This window comes from Cygnus olor, chromosome Z (genome assembly GCF_009769625.2).
Source record: "Cygnus olor isolate bCygOlo1 chromosome Z, bCygOlo1.pri.v2, whole genome shotgun sequence".
Lineage (NCBI taxonomy): Eukaryota > Metazoa > Chordata > Aves > Anseriformes > Anatidae > Cygnus > Cygnus olor.
In genome coordinates, this window is record NC_049198.1 from 13,168,842 (window position 1) to 13,192,643 (window position 23,802).

Consider the following 23,802-nt stretch of genomic DNA (forward strand, 5'->3'; position numbering starts at 1 on the left):
CACAACGTATCCTTCCTGTACCAAGTACTTTACAGTCACAAGAGAACTCTGATATCAATGTAGAAATGTATAGGCTTTTCTCAAGGAACCATCAAACATAAGTTTTGGCTGGTGTCTATTCAATCTCCAGCTTAATTTCAAACATGCATCCTTCATCTTTTTTGCCTTCTTTTTTGACAAGGCAACAGAGAATCACAAATAACTACACAAAGTAATCACACACACTCTCCCCTTCCCCCGTCAAGAAAATATTTTATCCCTTACCCTTTGCCTTGATTTCACAAAGAGATCTTTTCCACACATCCACAGATTCTCTGTATGAGCCTAAAAGGAACTTCTCCTCACCTTTAAAAAAAAAATCACATATCAATACACTAAAAGCTCTACATAGTTACAGTTCTACATGTGTAAACACACACTTACTGCAGTATGATTTACAAAAAAAAATATATACACACACACACACACACACAGTGGAAGATAGAGCACCAGACACAAGTGCGTAGGAAATTAAGCTACAGCCATATACTTTTTGCAAAATAAATGTTAGATTAAGTCCATTATGCTACATTAATGATGCTTAGTTGAGGCTGACTGCATTTATGTACACGATGTGTTCATGCCCACAGTGTTCACACAGACTGAGCACGATTTCTAAATAGAAATCCAGTCAAGATAAGCATTGTGATGCCAATCTACCTCAGAAGAAATAAAACAGCGCAGGATTCAGATCTTTCTTTCATATTCTCTAGCTCATGATTCAAAGCAAAACTAACAGTTTTTTTTATTTAGCTCATCAAGCTGTATAGGATAATACAAGTATAGTATGTACAAGGGTAGACACGAAGTATTTAGAAGAGTTCTAACCAAATTTTAAGAGAAGCCCAACGCTAACTTATTTTTTAATTTGGTGGACAGTTACTGACTCTCATTAAGCTGGACCTAATTTTCTAGTGTTCAGTTAACTGTGCAACTATCTAACAGTTGTAGTTCTTTACAAAGTACTAACCAGCTACAGAATTAATCTTCAAATGTCGTTCTAAGGCCACTCCTGAAGACTGGAGAGTTGCTTGTATATGACTTAAGAGTAATGAGACAACAGACTCTTCTGCATTCTTGTATGCTTTGCTGTTCAGCTGCATCTGATACCAAACCACTTTCTTATACAATAGTCGCCATAGTACCATCAACCTGTAGTTCAATAAGTAAAATATGAAAAGAAGACAAAGCAGTTCAATTTTTTTTTGTTTTGCATTATGAATTTAAAAACATAATTATGTTTTATGTTAACAACTATTTTCCTCACTGCAACAATGGGAAAAATAAACACATTTTGCCCTGGGTTTTGGTTTTTGATCAATAAACATTGCTATGTTTATGAAAATTCAGAAGAATTAGGATCCTTCAAGTACCCAAACACCACCTTCAAAGTGAATCCCTGGCTATCCAAACAATAGGGAAATGAAATAACCCAGATGAATTTCAAAACAGATTATCAGTGACTCTGTAAAGCAGATTGATGAAATATATACGATGTAAGTAAGCATAACAGAAAAATGAAGTCGGGGAAAGCTGACTGCAGAGAATGAACCTAGGGCTAACAAGTCCCTGCAGCCTAGCACAGTACTATTAAGTGTACCAGCTCAGATAGGTAATAAACTTGCCAATAACAACCAAATACGCACTGCCACAGTCCTGAGAAAGCTTACACAAAACCGTAATACACCTGCATCTTGTTCTCTAGCACTTCTGCTTCCAATACTAATATGTGCATAGCCAGTCATATTAGTAAATGCACCACTCAATACCTGGAGCACCACTAACCCAGAATGTGGATCATCATGTAAGAGACAATTGCCTATCAAATTTACAATGAACCTAACATTGTATTTTCAGCTTATTGAAGAAATATATTCCACTGTAGTAAGAGGAAAGTTTCTTTCAAGCCTATGTGTACAACTTCAAAGAAGAAATGCTGATAGTTCAATGTTTCCACATACTGCAGTTTTGCTTCTTGCTCCAGGCCACCATATATATTTAATCACACGCAAAGTTTGCTGACTAAACCCATGTTATAGATATACTGAATATGAGCCACCTTTTGGCTCCATGGAATTCAGAACTTCTGCTTGGAAGGGGAGGGAATGGACATAATGCAGTAAAAACAACATAAATTGTAAAATTTGGTGCAAGCTGTTACCCCACCATTTATCTCTGAACCAACTGAAAGTTACTAGTTAAGTTAGTGTAACTGAACTATATTAAACTACAGGTTTGAGCCTCCATCTGCATGCTTTAATAGATTACCATGCTTCTGCATGGAGTGAGCTATAAAAGAAACAAAAGGATGTTGCAATTACTGTATATTTGAAAAATAAAATAGCTGTTACCACACTTTTTCCAGGCAAAGCTAATTCATACCTTTTTTCTGTTTTTTCATCATAGTTTACTGCTTGAGGAAGCTCTCTAAGCAGAGATTTCAGTGAGCTGAATTTCTGAGTCGCACTGTCATCAAGAAGTAGGAAAATAGGTACAACAAGTGAGTCAAGCTCCACAACACTATGAACACCAGGAGATGCAAAAAAATTCTCATACTGTGGTATGCATATGCTACTTAGAGTGTTAGAAACCATCTTCAAAAGACAGAAGCATGCAAAAAGGTTTTTGGAGAACAACAGATCTTGTTGCTGAATGAGCATCAGCTTTAAAGTTTGCAATGTCAGCTTTGCCACATGCCCAGTAAGACTGGCTCTTGAATGCCAGTGCAAGACAGTTAAGTACTGTTGAAAATATTTTAAAACACACTGAATCCAGTGAGTATTCTTCACGGACTTGCATAAAAGTGCATCCTGATTTAGCAGAGAACACTTCACAAACTGAAGAATGTTGAAAAAATGGGTAATGCAGCTTACTGTATAACTCAGGAAAGTATCCTTCTCTTGCATATTTTTTGAAACACCTATCTGCCAAGCAGCAAGGAGATTTTTCTGTATGGAATGCAGTTCCACTGATAAGTTATCTTTCTCTTCAGCATTGTCTTTTGCATGAATAGTATCAAACATTGATGCAAATTCTAAGTGGCCTTGATCAGCTTTACCAATAAATGAGGGGATTCTTTGGCTAACGTAGCTGGAAGAGCTATTATGAAAATGTTTTTCATCATCTGATTCTTCTTCATAATCCTAAACCAGGAAAGAAAAAAAAAAGACAACAGTTTAATTCAAGCCTATTGCCAGAGCTCGGTCTGCAACCCACCATTTAATGAGTTTCACAAATGGAACTTTTATTCTTAAGTAACTCACTTAATTGCTAATATGTTTACTTCATTAGCAGTTTCACCTAGAGCTCAAATTAAATACAGTTATTTGGAATAGTTGTGCAGATAGAAATTGTATTACCTAACAAAAAAAATCACTTACGCTATAGGGACTGCAAGAGTGTCTAAATCAAAAAATAAACACCCGTCCTTTATTAAGTGAAGAGTTTGAGGAGGAGTATTTGCCAGATATTTGTAAAATACAAAAGCCACTCAACAAAAGCTCCAAAACTACAAAGAACAAACAAAAAAAACGAAGGCGTGAAATGGAATTGGGAGACTGTTCTGTGATCAAAGTTACTGTGCTGTTCTTCCAAAAGAGATATACAGATCTTTTGAATCCTCTAAAATTGAGGATAAATAACTTACATTATTAGGATAATAATATTTTCTATTAATATACCTTATAGTGTGATACTTTTTTTTTTAATATAGTGAAGCTATACACCTTTTAATATAGTGAAGCAATACCTTTTAATTTAGAATATCTTAAAAGTAAATAAATTGTATAATTATAAGTGGAAAAATGCTATTAAGTACCAGTAAGTCCATGGTTTTCTCACTCATTTCCATTGTGTCCTCTTCCAGAAATTTTGGAATGTTGGGATTGATGGAGTTATGATTTTGAGTGTGTTTTAAAAGGCTAGCTTTTAACGACAACAGTGATCGCATATGCAGATGTCTCCCTTTAGACTAAAAGAAACAATAACAACACAAATCATTATTAGTGTCTAGCAAAATCAAACCAGATACTTGGTAAATAAAACAAGGAAATTGGTCTCTTATATAAAAAGCTTCAGCTTTAAAGTCCCAGACAGAAAGGAAGAACAGGTTAGCAAGTATACATTCACACAGAAACAAACTATCATTTGGCCATGCTTTGGAACTCTGAATTTGCTCAGTATTTAACAACTCTATTTCTTCATGCTGAACGAACCTGCTTTCTTGATCCCTCAAATGATCCCACAAGTTTGCTAGTATTTAGGCCCTTCTTGCATTCTTAACAGCAACACAGCTTACAATATTGCCTCAAATTCCTGCCCACTCTCCTGGTTTATACGTAAATACCAGAATATCCCATTTCTCAAAAAAAAAAAAAAAAAAAAAAAAAAAAGACAAACCGATAGCCATTTGAAGACAAGTGGTATTCCAATGGCAAACACAAAAATTCTCAATACCTATTTTCTTAAGGAGCTAGGTGGTTGGTAACACTTGCAAAACCTTTTCCTTCAAAGGTTTCCATTTTCCCAGACGTAGCTCTATTGAGAAGTGATAGAAAAATAAACCCATAAACTTTTAACAAGCCTTAGCCAACAACATCAGTTAAGGGCCTAATACAAATACAGACAGCACCATTGGGACTGCTGCTGACTGCTCTAGAACAACACCTACCTAGAGAGACAGTGGTTTTACAGAATAATTTCTGCATCATTCTGAAAAGATGAGTTGGTCAGAGCGGCACAATACCAGTCAATGCTCTGAAGCAACTCTATAGAGAAATCCACCCTATTCTATCACAGATTCAGAACGAATATACAGTAACAGTTAAGGCTATGTCCATGTCCTTTACTACATTTTACTGAAATGCTACCCAGACTTCACAGGAATAAGGTTTCAAATAAAACTATATATTCAGCATTTTTCAGTTCAACGCCATTCTCAAAACTGCTTCCTAGTTCAAAAGGGTTTACATTAATTTCACAATAAATTGAGGTGCTCTGTTTGAAAAGGTGCATTTTTATATGTATGAAGTTTTATTTTACTTAAAGCACACAAATATCCATAACCCTACCTTAGAGTTCACTAAATTCTTTCGGACATTTTCCAGCCGTTGGGTTGAGTCAAGCAAAAGGGATCTTAAAAATCCTACTGGTGAAAGATTGTTAGGAAGTCTTAGCACTGTTATCATGTATCCATCAGAGACAATGAGGTAGGGTAATCTTGAGTGTGAAGCAACAGAGAATCTCTGTCTCATAAGGTCACTTTCAGAGGCTGAAGAACCAAGAGTCTGACTATAGTCTTGACACAATGAGTGGTGCTGTCTGAAAGACATACCAAAAAATAAGATGCAAATATCACATATGGTAATCATGAATAGAATAGAGAAGAAATAACTTAAGAACATTTTATACCACTTCCACTACCATCCCAATGGCCCCATTCAGAGTTTTAAGGAAGTGTCTAAATTTTCTCAAGATAAGCAAACTTTGCGTAACGCTGTTTGTGCTTGCAAAATGCCACTGTTTTTCTGCAGTTGTAATTTTGTGAATTTTAGAAAAATAAAACAGCTTTCAATATTTCCATATTATGTTGTTAATAAATATTATACATTTTCCCCACTTTGAATTTAAATCTCTATATCACACTCTCTTACTTAGGTCTTGCAGTCTATGACAAGCATTTGAACATGAAATCCTATTCAACTTCTAATAGTCACATACAAAACCGAAAAAATCCCTCAAGATCTGAATTTTAATATTTCTGAATCAGCTCAGACATTCAACACAAATATTTTAAATCAACAAATAAGTCTTCTTTAACAAAAGAGGTCTTACAAAAGTCTTCTCTTACAAAAAATGAATCCTTACGGAGTTCTGGAAAACTGTTCTGTATGTCCTGTAACGCTAAACCCAAAATACTTTGAAATACTGGGTAAAATTACTGTTCTTCTTCTGTATCTTAGTAGTCCAAACTTGAGTAGATTATTTGAAAACAAAGTAGCTGCAGATATTCAATAAATAACCCTAACTGATACATTTTAATACATTTTACTATGATTTCTCAACCAGACAGCTTAAGAAGGTATAACGCACTACATTTACACGCTATCCAGCTTTAGTCACCCAGTAGTAATAGTAGGATATATATATATATATATATATGTGTAGTAGTAGTATATGTAGTAGTATATGTGTAGTAGTTACATATATATATTGAATATACACATATTGAATGTGTGTTACATATATATATACACACACGCATGTATATGTATATATACATGTAACACACATTCAATATCGTAATGTTTAGATTCTGGTTTGTTTCTTCTAAGTATTCAGAGTGTATTACTTTTTGTAACTTTCAATTTACACTACAAAAGCATTAACAGAGATCCTTTTATTCCCTGATACACCCAGCAGTAAAATTTCAAAATTTACAGCAGGCGTATTCCAAAAATTGAACATCTGACTAGTTTTTGTCCACACAGATATGTTATTGACAAGATCTGAAATAGAAACATGATAAAGTTCTATAAGTAAAATTAAACAGTGAATAAAGAAATATGACTGGATTAAAACAATTGTATAATTTTAATATTTGTGTAAATTTAGTTTCTTCCTACATCGTAAAAACATGCTATTTTTAATTACTAAATCCAAACACTAAAAAAACAAGTCAAACAATGTATACTTATGCTATCACAATACCAATTTTCATTATAACAAACCCATTACAAGAAATACAACTATGAATGAGAAACATTGAAAAGACACATGAAAATCAAAAGACTGAACTTGAAAGATGAAGCTTAAATTTGTAAAAAAAAAAAAAAAAAAAAAGTATGTTTGAAAATTAGATATAATCATAAGACAAGGATGTATAAACATTTTCAAACCCTTTTACCTGTATGTTATTAGTGGATGAAACGGAATAAATTCTGCTGGTCCAAATTCTACAGAGCAGCCAGAAGTAATCAAGGTCAGCAATTCACCCGTACAAGTCAATAAAATCAAAGACCCACGTTTTAACATGCAAGCCAAGAAAAGGCTATCAGCAGTCCAACTCATATCACTGACCCAGTAGGATCTATATTGGGAAGGAAAGATATTTTCTGTCAAAGCTCTGTATCATACATTAGGTTAACTTTATTTAAACAAAAAACACAAACAAAACCACCCCCCACAAAATAACAATAACAATGAACAACAAAAACAAAAAACACAACAGCAGAAACATCAATTACTGACCTAATAAACTTGGATGGGACGGTGCTACTCCTGCTACTACAACCTTTAAGGCTACCCGAAACAGTTACAAAATTCAGGGTGTTTAAAAACAAAATCTGAGTTGCCTAGAATGAAAAAAAGCACATGTAAATAAACTGTCAATGTTTGTATCAAAACGTCAATATTGTAAAAGTAATTTCTACTAGCGTGTTATGCATTATATTTGATGTCCTGGAAACATTACTCCATATGAAAGTGACTTGCACTTCGACATTTTTTACTAGTTAGGAGTATTTATTAGTTTCTATGCCCATTTCTATATTCAAAAAATAGTTAAGGATTATTACATACCAAACATATATTTAGATATTCCTTTTAATATTTTATCTAAAACCCTTAAAGTAAAATTATTCTTCTCCAGTAATGTTGGTGAATAACTGGAGCTTTGAAGGACAGCATCAAAACATCCTCGTACACTAAGTAAACTGGTCAATTTCCCTGTTACCACTAACACTAAAAACTACGTTAGGATTTGGCCTCTGATTTGTTAGGAGTAACATTATAAAGTGAGGTCATAACCTCCTGTACATTTTAGGCTGAAGCCTGAGTGAGAATCATCCATAATCTTTACAGACACGATGCAGTAACTTACTTTAATTTCTTTATTATTGCATTTCTTGGAGATTAGAGATAAGAGAAGAGATGACATGGGTTTCTCAACTGAACAACAGCATTCAAAAACTTGTGGCAGAATTTCTTAGCTATGGATATCAATATGAATATAATCACGTGTAGCAATATGGACTTGCTCCTACATACGCTGAAAATGAGTTCTAAAACGTGTTATTAAATCCTTGTTAACAGACTTCATGCAAACTGAACTACTAACTGCAGTGACATACTGTCTGTCATTCATACCTTTGGATCATTTTGGTTAACAGCTACTGCAAGTAACAGTCCATCTCTTGCAAATGCAGATAGCAAAGCTCCTCTTGACTTTACAGATACACACTGAGGAATCAAATTAACAAGAGAACAAGTCTGCTGTACCCAGTGGATCTGGTATGGCAAAGAACTGAATACCAAAAAAGACCACAAAAAAAGAGAGATAATTCAGTTATGCTGAATGGAATGACTTATATATCATACAAGAAACCATGCAAGACAAAGACACATGAAACATACAATAAAAAAGCCTACTAGTTTTCTTCAGAAACCTTACAAATTAGAAGTATTTATATGAATTTAAAATTTATGTCCCAGTGACGAGAATGATTTTTATGGGACAAAAATTTTGACTATATGTACAGAACATGAAAATAAATAGAGAGATGCATGCCACAGAATTAAGACACTCGCATTCTAGCCAGGAACAGCCTCCTCAGACAGTATAATGTCATCCAACACAGGATTATTCAGAGTTTGAAAATGGAAATCAACTGTTGTAAATAAAAGAGTAAGAATATTCAAAACATGACAGAAAACACAAGAGATTACATAAGCTAATTTTACCTCAATATAAATACATGTTCACATGCAGCTTTGAAACCCCTTTGTAAAGTATTTTATAGTAAAACCTTCCTCTTAAGCTAATGCAACTTCAAATAACTTTGAACATACCTAACATATTTAAAGCTATATTCATGCCATCGCAGAATCAAAAATGTGAGTACCAAACACTCTTCAGAGTAAAACACAAACGAGCACAAACAGCAATCACCCAGTATCTGTGGGGAAAAAAAAAAGACAAAACAAAGTCATAATCCTGGTTGTACATGATTACTCATATATTTAGCTCAGTAGTTATCCAAATAATAACATAATGTTGTCATTCAGAAATTTGAGGAATTTCAGGCAGGCAAGAATAAATAGGGCTAGATGAACTTTGATCTGATTCAGTATGGCTGTTCTTATGTTGCCATTAAATCTCTTACAAACTGAATGATTAAGCTTACAAACAACAAAGAGGCAGACATTGCTTACTGTAGCTTCTGTGGCTCAAATATATTTAGGAAATTACATGATTAGTTCAGGTCCCATTTTTTACCTCATTTTGCATGAAAGCAGCATGCACTCCAATTTCTTTTTCTTCAGTAGAAGGTAACATCACTGATTCATCAGGCAAAATTTGTGTCCAACGTCCAGAACTTTTATACAAGGGTTCATTTTCATGTTCTGTGCTCTCCCACAGAAAGACACATGCTGTAGGAGTAGTTAACAGCGCCTTTCTGCCATCTCCGGACACATACAAATACAATCTCATCAAACACTCTAGAAAAAACAACAATGTGCCAGAATAATTTTTGCTCTTCTGCTGGATTTAGATTAAAAAAATAAAAAGAACGGGAAAATTATTTTAATCTCTTTCACAACAAATCCAAGCTGCCACCTTAAGTGTCTTTCATTTCCAGCTTCATCACTAATAGTAGATCTTTGGCAGCAGTAATGTCAAATGGGATGACCATTTGTATGGATTTTATGAATCATCCTTCCCATAGGACTCATCCATTAGAGGTGCTTCCTGAGATGGTCTTTCCTGAAATCCATCTTTTCATGAGAACTATGAATACATGCACAAGTACTCTACTTATCTACTACCTTCAACTCCTAAATGCACTATTGATGTTCCCCAAAATGATGGATTGCTTGTACAATACTTTACTTTGTAACATGGTATCAGTTAAAATATCCAATAAATGACACTTACAGTGATATACAACTTAAATAGTACTAGATTTGTAAATTATGACTTCGCAGTATTTTCTCCAGTTAGCATGTCATAAAACCCCACCTAGAAAATAAACTTAAAATGATGCATATACTGTTTAACTCAAATGTATGTCTTCTCTAAAATACTTATAACCTAAGGAATGATTTTCTACAGTTGGTAACTAACCATTATAAATAAAATACATATTGCATTTTAAAATGGATTACAGTTTTCAGATTTCTAAATGAAAAAAATGTTTCATTTACGTAATAAAAAGGACATTTTTCAAAGCTTCGCTAACAAATTATACAAATGCAAACCAACATAAGAATATAGCTTTTATTTGTGCGATAACACCCAATAAAAAAAAGAAAAACATTTTGCCTCTATATCATTTTCAAAAGACAAACTGGAAACATTTACCTTGTGCTGCTGCAACAACCTTCCTAGACTCTTCAATTGCTGGAATGATTTTCAAGCAGTCCTGATCTTTATTCCAAAGAAATAGCTCTCCTGTTGTAAGTATTCCTGCCAACCAAGCACCTGTGTTCATTAGGGGAGAAATGTTTGGAAGCATTTAATGTGAAGTACTTAAAATTACTTCCCTTGCTTTTTAGCCACAGTTCTAAAGTTGAAAGTGAACTGAAAAATATTTTAGGTATTGTATCTTTTCAAACTGTTACAACTATAAATAAAATAGCATGAGTTTATAATACATAAGATACTATACTTAACCATTTCCTGATGTTGTTAAGACAGCTACATTTTTTAACAGTGACTGCAGCCGAGGGATTTTTTTCTTTGTCTTCCCTGATGGCAAGTTAATTTCATTTATATGTTTATCATCTAGAAGAAAAACAGCCTCTTTTTCCTGACAAAATAAAAAAAAAAGAGCATTTCATGTTTTTAGTGATTTTTTAAAAATGACATTTTCTATGTAAGCCTGCAAAGTAATTCAGACAGACATTAAAAACTCTTAGAGAAAAATACTGATGGGAAAGAAAGAAAATATGTTACAGGGCAGGGACACCTCCCACCAGACCAGGTTGCCCAAAGCCCCATCCAGCCTGGCCTTGAGCACTGCCAGGGATGGGGCATCCACAGCTTCTCCGGGCAGCCTGTACCAGGGCTTCACCACACTCACAGGAAACAATTTCTTCCTAGTGTCTAATCTAAATCTACCCTCTTTTAGTTTAAAGCCATTCCCTCTTGTCCTGTCACTCCACTCCCTGACAGACTCCCTCCCCAGCTTTCCTGCAGGCCCCCTTTAGGTACTGGAAGGCCGCTGTAAGGTCTCCCCGGAGCCTTCTCTTCTCCAGGCTGAACAACCCCAATACCATCAGCCTGTCTATACAGGAGAGGTGCTCCAGCCCTCTGACCATCCTCACAGCCCTCCTCTGGACTCACTCTAAAAGCCCCACATCTTTCTCATGCCGGGGGCCACAGAGCTGAATGCAGGACTCCCAGTGGGGTCTCATGAGAGCAGAGCAGAGGGGGACAACCACCTCCCTCACCCTGCTGCCATGCGGCTTCTGATGCAGATCAGGACATGGCTGGATTTCTGGGCAGCAAGCACATACTAACCGCTCACGCTGAGCAACTATCCTCCCCAAGTCCTCCTAAGAGCTGCTTGCAATTCCTTCTCCACCCAGCCTGCATTTGTGCTTGTATAATTGCTTTACAGTACAACATCATATCTAGGATCACCCTACGCTGATGATGCATTTGGTTTCACAGATTTTAAACTATTAAATCAGACTTATAGTCATTACTAAGAAGTTCTTCAAAGTATCTCAACTGTACCACATGCCAACAAATGCAAGAGTAGATACTTGTTACCTCATGTTGTAATGTCTAATTCAGTCAGATTTTTGCCACTATTTCAGTAGAAAGAATGGCCCTTAAACAGTTACATAATTAAACTCAAATTATATATTATATATTATAAGAGAAGAAAAAAAATAGTCTCCTTTTATCAAGGCTGAAGAAAGCACATCTTTCAACAAACGCAGGAGGGGATTGTTCACAGTTTTCAATAATGTACTGTAAAAAGAGTTATGAAAAACTAAAACCATCAAAACAACAAACTTCGTACAGGGCACATGTTTTGAAAAACTGACTCTTTATTGTTTATTTGAGCTGTCTTGAATTGCTCCAGCATCAAGCCAACAAGATTGAAATGAATGACTTTTTTTTCCGAGAACTGTTAAGCATGGTATTTTCAAATCAACTCCCATTTACCCTCCTCCCTGTAGACAGAAATGCAAAGTGTTCCATAATCAAAATATATCTATTCTTTGTAGAATTTTATTTTAATAAGTGTTCTTTACACTTACCTGTCCAATCCAGGAGATGCGAGTCCATGGTTTTCTTTGTTTGATAGATGTAGAGATGAGAACATCTAGCTTAATTTCCATTCTTGTAAAACCAGTAGGTAACCATAATTAAAAATATAAGTGTGTAATAATGGCCTTTTCACACACCTAGGGAGAATTTGAAAGAAAAGGAAAAAAGTTTTCATTATTTGTGGGTGGGTAAAGGATAAGGAATGAGAACACAAACTCCTGACTGTAGCAGCTTCCAGCTAAACACAAACAGAGCCGATCCTTCCCTGCATCTCCACAGTAACTGCTGTTTTCCCTCACACACACGCTACAGTTCACTAGCTATTCACTGCTATTTTCACTCACATGGTTCACTGGCTATCCACAGGTTACATACTCCAGAAGGAATCGAGAGAAAGAAGCCACAAGACAAAACACCTCACTGAAAGCACTAACAAGAAGACCAATAGCGAGGAAAACCATGAAGTTTTCCTTTCTGTGCAAGACACCAGAACCACCACGGAGCCGCCCCAGACCCGTGGGGGCGGCACACTGCAGACCCCATCAACCAGGTGACCCCTGGAGGACCCGGGGCGGCGCACTGAAGCTGTCCCTAGCCCTCAGGACGCAGACAAAATGCAGCGCCCACCGCCGCGTGCAGAGCCGCGTCCCCCCACCCTCAACCGCCCCCAGCCCCGGGCCAGCCGTGCTCACCCGCCGCCAACGGCCGAGGCGGTGCCGGGACAGCGCAGGGCGCAAGCGCGGGGCTGAGCCCGAGCCCGCCCAGCGGGCAGCACCGCCCAGGCAGCCGACATGGCGGAGGGCCGGTCGTGTCTTCCGTTGACTGGGGCAGTCGGTGGCTCCATGGCGTAGAAATGTCCGTCGGCTCCAGAAAGCTCGCCGCGGCTACCTGACAAACGCCTCAGCCCCAGGGGGGAGAGCCCGGAGTCGTGTTGCACATATGGTGATGGCTTGAGGCGGCAGTAAGGTGGCACTTTGCCAAGCCAACGCTCCTGATCAAGTATGGGAATTTAGGTGAAACACAACATAAAGAGTTAGAACCCCTGTACTTTGTGTTTTGTCACCTTGGGGAAATGTATTTGCGGCCTTAAAACGGCCGCTTGCTCAGCCTGGCTCTTGTGCCTTAAAACACTTCAGAACAAGTCCCTTTCCACCATCCCTTAACCACCACATCTTCATCAAGAATCACAGAATAGGTGAGGTTGGAAGGGGCTCTGGAGATGATCCAGTCCAACCCCCCTGCAGAGCAGGATCACCCAGAGCACGTTGCACAGGATGGCACCCAGGTGGGTTTTTCAGTATCTCCAGAGAAGGAGACTCCACGACCTCTCTGGGCAACCTGTTCCAGTGCTCTGTCACCCTCACAATAAATAAAAAGTTTTCTCATGTTCAGCCAGAACCTCCTGTGCTTCAGTTTGTGCCTGTTGCCCCTCATCCTCTCACTGGGCACCAGCAGACTCTGGCCCCGTCCCCTTGACACCCTGTGTTAGTGTTAAAAACTGTTAAGTTTGGTCTAGTATGAAACAGGCATTGTTGTAAGACCAGCAAGGCGAATCTCTGACCTTGCAATAATACATATTGCTTGCTCAGCGATACGGCACCAGGCCACAAGTCACCTGGCATGAGACAATGCCGCCATCCACACAGCACGCGCTGGCCATACAGCTTTGCTTGATCACAGCAGTCTATCAAGGACTGCCAAGTGCTCTGCTGAGGCTGGGGCCGCTAATTGTGTGCTGCCCCGGGCTCGGGAGCATGTAGGGGCAAAACCTATAACAGAGCAAGTTGCTCTGCGTCGGTGGGGCAGGAACATCAACCAAGGTCAATGTTGCCTCGGCGGGGACACCCGCAAGACGTTGACACCTACCACACTGACGGGATGCTGATCATGACCAGGCTAAGTATCACTGGGGACAGCACCATGCTTGTCGTCACCCTTGTCATCACTCTGGGGTCGGTATGTATATAAATAGCTCATAATAAAGCTTGCTTGTTATATACAGATAGAGCTCTTGTCTGATCCTTGCTGGGCTGAACCAGCTTCAGCCCCTGGAATCTAACTAGAACACACCCTACCTTTGGGTATTTACACGCATTGATGAGAACTCCCCTCAGTCTTTTCTCCAAGCTAAAGAGACTCAGTTCTCTCAACCTCTCCTCATATAAGGGATGGTCCAGTCCTCTAATCATCTTAGCAGCCCTTCACTGGACTTTGGAAGGTCCATGTCCCTCTTGTACTGGGGAGCCCAGAAATGGACACAATACCTCGGATGTGGCCTCACAAGGGCTGAGTAGAGTGGGAAAATTACCTCCCTCAACCTGCTGGCAACACTCTCCCAAATGTAGCCCAAGATACCATTGGCCTTCTTGGCCACAAGGGCACATTGCTGACTCATGGTTAACTTGTTGTCCACCAGCACCCCCACTGCTTCTCAGAGCTGCTTTCCAGCAGCTTTTGGTAAACTCCCAGCCTGCACTGGTGCTTGGGGTTATTCCTCCCTTGGCATGGGATCCTGGACTTGCCTTTGTTGAACTTCATGAGGTTGTTGAATGTCAATTTTATGGGATATGACCAGAACCACAATTACTAGACCAGGGTAAGGATACAAGATTTGCTTGGTGTGAAACATAGCTACCTATAAAAAATATTTTCTAACATTTATATCATCTGTTTTATATGGAAAGATGCCTCTTTTTCCCAGGACAGAATGTAGTTCCTCTATTTGAATACTTCACTAGTGAATTTCAACACTGACAGAAAAGCCAATTTTAAGATTTCAGCTTTATTTTGATCTAACAAGAGGTAAAAAACCAGAATTACTCTAACTTACATAGTATGTTCCTGCGTGCAATCTCTGACAGAAAACCACCAGAACATACCTGGCAGGTGACAGGGAAAGAAATTTAACAACTGCACTTTAAACAAAACTTTAGGGCATAATGATCAGATCGGGTAGTACAGGTCATAAGTAGTTAACTTGCATGAAAATAAATGCCTTAATCCATAATCTTTTTTTTTTTTTTGAACACTTCTTGTAAGTGTATCAACTACTCATTTTCCTGGAAAAATTACATTAACCTACTGTGTATGCATGTACAAATATATTTGCTTCTTTTCCCCTTGAAAAATCTCTCCAAACTCCTTGACGACTTACTTTCATGAAAAAATTAGAGGAAGACTAAAGTCCAGCATAAACTACTATTTTCTTGTGTATGGCATACACAGTTTATGTCACTGGACATTTATATACAGTGCATGGCAGTAAAACAGAGACAAAACATACGTGTATTTATAGGATGAGATTTTAAACATTGGGAAGCATGTAGGCAGGATAAGGCACAACTGCTGCTCATTTTATTAACATACAGAATGTGGGGCTTGTGTGCAAGTATAGAAAGTAGAAGTCACTTCTTGACTTCTTTATTTGACTGTAACAGATACAACAAATTCATTAAAAATTCATTTTTAATTAATTTTAGTTCATCTAATTCAATTTTAATTCATTTTAATTCAACAAATTCATTAAAATGGAATAGGGAGAATAATTTGAGGGGCTTTTAATACTGTTCTTTCACTTTCAGTATATATTAGGTTGCTAATTGCTGCAGTTTCATTCCAAACATACTACTTATAGGTCATAGTGAAAGTGATAGTTATGAAACAATTCTCATTGTTATTGAAAGTTGCCAATACAACACAGCTAGAGTTATGGTTGCATCACTAATCCCTGATATGACCATGTTTATAGTATGACTCCTACAACATGTGCTTTTATCATCATCTTGCCTTCCACAAAACAGTCTTGTTTCGATACTTGTGAAACAGATAATAAAGTAGATTCTAACACTTATTTTTCTCCATTCCTTTATGTTAAGAAAAAGGAAAATATTTACCAAATATTTTTAATTCTGAAGGGAAAGACCATACAATGTCCTTTATTTCAACAGTATAAAAAAGAGCATTCTATCATTAAAAAAACTGGTAGTAGCAAAAGAAACTCAATTTGTCACATTTACATCCTACAATTTGTAGATACCTTTAGATGAGCAGGAATACAGACCACACAATCGATAATTGCAGCAGGAGATGCAACTTTCTTAAAATTTAATTCCATTTGTTCTTCCAGAGATTCAGTGCAGACATCTGAACTTTTATTTTATAGTTCATTTTATCTGAGCTAACGATTTTTTTTTTTTATTACATTAGTTAATCAGTGAAGCCGCTCTAATTTAGCCTGTAGTGATTTAAAATTCCCAATGGTAGTCTGCACTGTTAGCGTCGGGCTCATAGACTGAAGTTCAACCAGGTAGCAACTAACAGCATCCAAGCAAACATTTGTGAATCGTCGCCTTTAAAGAAAACAGAATAAAACATTGAGTAACAGCAAGGTCCTTTATATGTTTCTATATATTAGAATTTATCTGAAATATAAAGTGAGCAAGCCTCAGGTTTCAATGCAATAATGTATCTGCAACATATGTCAGCTACTTTAAAGTATTTTTTTCTAATAAATAGGTAAATATTTTTTAAATCTAATGCTTGTGAGTGAGGTGTAATAGGAAAATAAACGAATCATTACAATTTACCTGATATTACGTATGATAAAACATGATACAGTTAATAACAAAGTGAATTATTTACTTGACAAATATTCAAATACTTAGATATAAATACAAACGAATGTATATATTATTAATTTATACAGTAACTTTAATATCAAACATTAATAGCAAATCACTATTTTTAATCCCTACGTTAATTTATTTTGATTTTAATACATAGTATCCACATAAATTAATGTTAATTTAGATACTAAAATTAGACAATATTCACTTAAGGTTCTAATAAGCTATAATACTTAAATTGGCTTACCATAAAACCAAAAAAGGAAGAGAGGTAAACCATGTATTTGAAGAGAGGATATTTGCATGTATATTTTCCAACATAATTACAGCAATTTATGGTTAGAAGAGACATGAAGACATTGCCTAGTTCTGCTCCTTGTTTCTGAGACAGTATAGTTCTGACTGAAGTTTTCACAGTCTATTCATAAAAATTACCAACACTAGAGATTCCATAATATACTGGCAACTTTTTCAAGTATATAACAATTCTTTTAGCTACAGTTTTTTACTAATATCAAATCTAAATTATTTCTTGTTCTGGATTAAGCTGAGTTTTAGTCTTAGAAAGTGATTAATCACCGAACTTTTAAGAAGAATTTGTGAAGATTTATATACATATTTATCTTCTCTTTTCTACAATTCAGAAACCTTTGTGCTTCTAGCCTTTCTTCATGAAAGATTTCACTGTCTCATTCACAAAACAAAGACTTGATTCTCACTTTTCCCCACTTTTTCCAGATTCCCTCAAATTCGTCTATACTACTTCCTAAATATATTCTTGAAAAAATTACAAAATAATCCTGCATTTTTCTCCCAGATTTTCAGTGAAGAAAACTCTTTGTTGAGGCAGTTTATGGGGAGAACCCTACAAGTTTCTACTAGTTAGTTTAAAATTAGGAGTCTCAGTAATCACTACCTGGAAACAAACACTAAATTCTTTACCCCTTCCCACCCCCCTCAAAAAAAAACATTGAGAATAGCTCAAGTGCACTGCTTTAGGATATTTTGTACATTCTATTGTATACTTCCTTAGGATGTAGCTGCCCCACTTACCTCTGAAGTACTCTGCTTGGATCTTGTACATATCCTGACAATAACACGTGAATACACTCTAAAAGGTGTAAAGGCTTTTTCATCCTATTCCAATATGGGTCCTAAAAAATAAATTCCAAAATATTAAGATACATATTAATGGAAAATAAAAAAAAAAAGGGTGGTGGTGGTGGTAGAATCAACGGACATATATAAATTGCCAGCTTTGGTAGCTGTAACAACAATGTAAAAGAAGTAGGAATTCTATCTTATATATATTCAATCCATATTTTGAGTAATATTACGAGGTTTGAGTAGTAAAGCGTAAATGAGATTAACTCAGTTTTCCTTTACCTAAGTCTGTAAAGTAACAGATTTTAGGAAGTTCTGCATTCCTTACACTGTGAGGGATCTGGATAAAATGAACCAAGTTGATGTTCTTTGTTTTAATTCAAAAAACCTGTTCTACAACCCCAGAGCTACAAATATTATTTATGCTGATTGCATAACCAAAAGTTAACTATTATTTATGCCTGTTGCATTGATTATATTGATGACAGTAATATAGCAAATGTGAATCAAGAATAGGAAAGAAATAAAATTAACGTATTCAAAATTTGATGTTCCTTCTGCAATATAACAATTCTAATCCTACTTAATACAAAATCAGCTTTAGGTGAAGTAAGAGGGTTAACAAGATCTAAACATTTTTCCTCACACTTTAGAATTCAAGTGAATAAAATCAACAGAAAAAAAACAGCACTAAAACTCTTTGAATAAAAAAAAGCTATAAAGTTGATACTTAGATATATCACAACTTTACATTTCTTTATATTTCCTGCCAAAAATTCTGATAGTAGTTGAAAAAATTCCCACCCACCCACCCTTTTTTTTTTTTTTTTTTTTTTTCCCCTTTTTGTTCCGTGTGTGGCTATTTTCCTTACCCGTGCTTTGAACAACTGGTCATATACTTCAAGCAGCCTCGGCAATGGCACTCCAATTTCTTGCATGGTATATGTTACAAAACCTACATCCCAGTTCAAAGCACAGACCTGTTGCTCTAGAAACTGCACTAAAAAATCTGGAGGAAAAATAAAATGGGATGTTTAGATTCCAACTTGTTAATGGCAGTTTAGCAAAGAAGGTCATTTGAAAGTGATTTATTAGCTCTAAGTTTGATTTTGTCTTCCACACCTTTGTTGGCACTTTTCACTTGTGAAGCAGATGCAACAGTTTCTCCCAGGTTGCACAGGGGAAAGGATATGCTAAATGTAACTATCTCCGAAGATGGTATTAAGCTATCAGCAACACATGAGAGGGATTATTCATACACCTTATTACAGTTCTACTATGGAACTGCTCTGTTAAGAAAATTACACTACCTTTTGTTTCAGCACAAAACATAGTATCATTTCATTTGCTAGACTAACTAGCTTTACCTGCAACACTACAGCATCTTTATCATGGTTAAGTGTCAGTAACAATATTTTAGTATTATTACAGTACCAATGTTATTTTAGAAAACATTTTCCAGATTTTTACATAATACCACGTTGTCAGAATGTTTGAGCATCTCCAAAACAGAAAGAAGGTCCAAAAGGATACAGAGGTCTACTGAATTCTGTTTTTGAATGTGCCCCTGCAGGCAGCAGTGGATGCTTCAATAGACAACAGATAAATGTGTTTGCCTATAATCTTATTACACACAAAATTGTATTTTTACTTTGTACTTCAATACAAACTTAACTACTTTGTGATTTGCACAGCTATCCAAAAGCAACTGTTGCTGCCTTCTAGGCTTCATTTACTTTCCATTCAAGATGGATCTGTATATTCTGGCTAAATCCCTAGGTAAATTCTAGGAATTGCATCTGTAAAAGCCATAATGATTTTGTAAACCCACAATTATAATACATTTACAAGATTTGAGGCAATTATGAATTCTATTTCTGCTTCTATTTCTGCTTCTGCTTTCCTCTCCTAAGTTCCTTGTCAAAGTCAGTGAGCAAGTTACAAGAACAATGCTTTTGTTACTAATTCCTTGGACAAAAAGGAAAAGCACCTCCCAGGTACCACCAGATCAACTCCATTACTACTGGTGGTTGAAGTAATACGTTGGTCCAGTTATACTGAAAATTTTCACAAGAAACTACAGCAATTATGTAGTATCACAAGCATTGGAGGAGATAAAATTATCAATTTTCTTTCCTTTTATAATATTTTTAGAGAGACAGACATTTCTTAGGTTAGAACCTTTTTAAAGATGCTGGAAAGAAATGCGAGACGCATTCAAGTAATGCATGTATTTATTCACTATGCAGGCTAAACCACTTGCCTAAAGGAAAGTAACGAGGTGTGCCAGCATATATTTTTCCAAGCAATACCATCTTTAGACTAAGTGCTTGCATTCTGTCAGCAGGGCTCAGAGACACACTATCACTCAACTCTGAAAGAGAAAAGAAATCATTTCAAAAAGAATTTCAGAAAAAAAGTTCCAAATTTACACACAACTACACTGAGATACTTAAATTTACTACTAACACCTTGAAAATCGTATGCTATATATGTCAGCACAAAGTCAACAGATCAAAGTGAAAAATTCAGCCCTTTCTGGTAAGCATGCACATATATTCACAGATTTTTGCTTCCCTGAACTTCCATGCAAGTAAGTCTACTAAAAAGAAAAACATACAAAAAAACGCAGTAAAATACTATCACCAAAAACTAACCAAAACCCAAACTACAACTAAATGTTTTCTCTCAAATCACTGCCAATGTTGTTTGCACACTGGCAATCTTGAGCACAAAACAGAAGAAAAAAACCAGGAGGAGAGTGAATTACAAACTCATGATAAAGGTTGAGACAGATTATCACAACTGAGTGGCTAGACTTGTTGAGACGTGCCCAGTACTCTGCTTCTCTATAAATGGAAGAAAATCCTTAAGCTTCTGCTGCTGTCAGTGGTATAAGAGCACTGAACTCCCTTAAGACTCTTTAGTCATTGTCAGGGTAGACTTTCTCCTTTAGGCAAACAAACCAAAGGTACAAACTTTAATGAACTGCTCATCAATTACATCTATCAAATATGTTACGGAATATTGCAGAGGAGACGCACCACACCTGAACAGCGTTACCAGTAGCAACACATAATCAGTCTTAAAAGCTTTAATTATACTGTTTTCCTATACTTCTGGTTTGAACCAATCTTAGTCCATTTAAACCTACCTTTCTCAATGATTTCTTGCCAGAGAGTTTGCACCAAGATAGGATCAGAATGACCTGCACAGTGTATAATTGCAAGCTTACACTCTGAGAGCTTGAAAGGGTCAGCAAATTCTCCATATAGCTGAAAGAAAAATGACCAGGTTTGGCATTTCAAATAGAATGAAGAATAAATTTTAAAAATCAATTTTTCTTTACTTTACAGGGTAGATATCAGACTATAAATGGTGCACCACAAGTAGCTGTTGTCAAATACTACATGAAAATGATTATTTAATATATCGAGTTTAACTTCTTAAATATAGTTCCCATTTTTTATATGAAGCCGTAATTAATGCTGATGATTTGCTAACGTGACACTCCAATAAATAAAGAAATCTAAGAAGCTTAAGAAAGAAGATCAACACATGGAAGAAATCAAAGTACTGAAGACTGAAGGAATATCAAAGCACAGAAAAAGACAGTCTAGGCTGACATAAACACTCTGAGACCAGGAATGCTAAACAGTCTATCAGTTTTCATACTCAACGTAAGATCATTCTTTGCACTGCATGCCCCCTTAATCCCCTAATGTAATGAATTGACATTTAATACAGAGAAATTTGTAACCACCTTGGTTATATCCATCAGCTCAGCATCAAGCTGGGAGACGGCATCTTGCACTGAAGAATGATGGGAATATTGCCGTTGTAATGTTTCTTGTATTTGAAGCTGAATCCTCGCAACCTTGGGTAAAAACAATTTCAAGCTTGGATTAATTTAATCAAATCTTAGGAATACACTCAGTATTAACATTACCTTATTTAAATGTAGATGCATTACTGCCTTACATCCCAGAGTATCAACCGCATAACTTAAAAATACTGAAAATTTTCTACAGATTTGGTAATAAAAATGCCATGTGCAATGTGTGGACCAAGTGCAGTAATACAGACACAATGTATCTTAAATAAGTAGTTTTTCTTACTTCCATTTTTTCTTCAAGTTCATGTAGGAATTCACCATCTGCGGCTATAGAAGATACGGTAGTGGAACTTTTGGCACTCAAAATAGCACGTGCGATGTATTCAAGACGCTGCTGTAGAGAAATTTCTGTGCTGCAAAACAAATATTTACTGTGCAAAATAGGTATCAAGTATAATTATATAAGAGTTAGTCATACTCTAACTAGACCCTGGAAGTTAGCTAGTGTCTTCTGGATTTTACTAAGTCATGCAAAACATTACACCCAAACCATGTAACCCCTTTTTTGTGCATGCACAGTTACAGTGCACTTCTCAATCAGCTGCTCTACAGTTACACAAATGCATTATAAAGTTCTGCATCAGAAATAACCACTTCATACACTACACTTACAACAGCAATTACATTGCAAGCTAATGCATAATACATAAAATACACATTTCATTTTTTTCAAGAATGCCCCAGATTGAAAACTAACATATTCCATTCATTCACTTTTTTTTTTTTTTTTCAGCAAATGCCTTGGGCATTGGCCTTTTCTTAAAATATCTATACATCAAGATTTTTGTTTAAGTCACATATAATCCATACCTATGTAGGTCAGCCAATTTAGCCAAGACTCGGGCTGCGTTACTGAAATTTCTGTTCTTTTCAAAGTATCTCCACAGTAAATCCATATAACGGACTTTGTTTTGGTCAATCTTGGTCATCCGCACAAGGTAGGGTTCCAAAAAGGGGGCAGTCACCTGCAAAGGTCATAAAAACAGCAATTATATGCTTGCTCTCTCCTCTCTTTTAAAGCATCAGCATTATTACAATTAACTCTTCTAGTCCAGTGGAACCCTCCAAAAAATTATTTCCTTGAATACAGATGAGCTCACCTGTAATAGTTTGTCAGCCAAATCAACTTGTATCAACCAGTTGTAAAGCGCAATACTAAAGAGTTCATCCGTTGAACGTTGAGCTAGCTTTAGCATTTGTTCAAACTAAGGGGAAAGAAAGACCAAAACTGTTATTCCAGAAGAGGTTACATTACATCAAGTACTGAATATGTACATGTCAATCTTTAGTTATTTAGTTTCCTGTGGTATGTCATCATTTTTTTTTAAGACTCCACAAAGAAGCCAATTCATGACAAACCTTAACTTTTATCTGTTATGCTAATCTATTCCAAATGTCCTTTTTTATTTATTATTTTTTTAAAATTTCTACACCACTTCTAATCACACTTTTCTGAGTGTAGTCACTATTTTTTTTCAGTTTTCTTACATGGTGTCCTGCTTCTTCATTGCTTAGCATGTTGGGGTCAGATGACAGCACTGGAGGACCTGGCTTTTTGGGTACACTGGGAGACTGGGGAGCAGCTTTGCTTTGATTCACTAACTCCTGGAGGGTGTCAGTGATACACTTGTAGCTGTTAAGTCTGTAAATAGAGCAAAACAAAAAAGCCTAACAATTTTCATTGTAACTATCTATGAAGTTCTACTTCTTTTTTATTTTATACCTTAGTAGGCATAATTACTAAAATTAAAAAAGGTCAGGTAGTATTATCAGCTAGTTCATGCAATCTAGTTTATTCACAGTTATCTTTCTAACAAATAATTCTGTAATGTTCAGATCACAATATTTTCTGTGTA

General features: G+C 36.2%; 2 protein-coding genes across 7 annotated transcripts in view; both read right to left on the reverse strand.

The window, feature by feature from the left end:
• CPLANE1 (ciliogenesis and planar polarity effector 1) overlaps positions 1-13,360 on the reverse strand; it is a 64,058-nt gene extending 50,698 nt beyond the window's left edge. For 4 of the 6 annotated variants that reach the window (XR_005815523.1, XM_040542234.1, XM_040542232.1 and 1 more), the window contains exons 1-14: positions 12,588-13,008; positions 12,313-12,459; positions 10,712-10,847; positions 10,400-10,519; positions 9,314-9,537; positions 8,887-8,993; positions 8,185-8,341; positions 7,288-7,391; positions 6,944-7,126; positions 5,109-5,358; positions 3,857-4,009; positions 2,422-3,182; positions 1,010-1,191; positions 265-345 (exon numbers count right to left, since the gene is read on the reverse strand). Coding sequence is in view for 5 of the 6 variants with exons in the window: in XM_040542234.1 (XP_040398168.1) it covers positions 265-345; positions 1,010-1,191; positions 2,422-3,182; positions 3,857-4,009; positions 5,109-5,358; positions 6,944-7,126; positions 7,288-7,391; positions 8,185-8,341; positions 8,887-8,993; positions 9,314-9,537; positions 10,400-10,519; positions 10,712-10,847; positions 12,313-12,393 (2,539 nt within the window). In the remaining variant the exon portion in view is untranslated. Of the gene's footprint in view, positions 1-264; positions 346-1,009; positions 1,192-2,421; positions 3,183-3,856; positions 4,010-5,108; positions 5,359-6,943; positions 7,127-7,287; positions 7,392-8,184; positions 8,342-8,886; positions 8,994-9,313; positions 9,538-10,399; positions 10,520-10,711; positions 10,848-12,312; positions 12,460-12,587 lie in introns of all 6 variants that reach the window. The other 2 variants (XM_040542231.1, XM_040542233.1) reach the window with 2 other exon arrangements.
• A 2,366-nt stretch (positions 13,361-15,726) lies between these two features.
• Positions 15,727-23,802, reverse strand: part of NUP155 (nucleoporin 155) — a 39,545-nt gene continuing 31,469 nt past the window's right edge. The window contains exons 30-39 of the mRNA XM_040540402.1: positions 23,435-23,588; positions 23,047-23,151; positions 22,757-22,911; positions 22,170-22,299; positions 21,815-21,928; positions 21,206-21,326; positions 20,315-20,425; positions 18,924-19,060; positions 18,001-18,101; positions 15,727-16,671 (exon numbers count right to left, since the gene is read on the reverse strand). Of these exons, the coding sequence (XP_040396336.1) occupies positions 16,533-16,671; positions 18,001-18,101; positions 18,924-19,060; positions 20,315-20,425; positions 21,206-21,326; positions 21,815-21,928; positions 22,170-22,299; positions 22,757-22,911; positions 23,047-23,151; positions 23,435-23,588 (1,267 nt within the window). The 3' untranslated portion in view covers positions 15,727-16,532. The remainder of the gene's footprint in view (positions 16,672-18,000; positions 18,102-18,923; positions 19,061-20,314; positions 20,426-21,205; positions 21,327-21,814; positions 21,929-22,169; positions 22,300-22,756; positions 22,912-23,046; positions 23,152-23,434; positions 23,589-23,802) is intronic.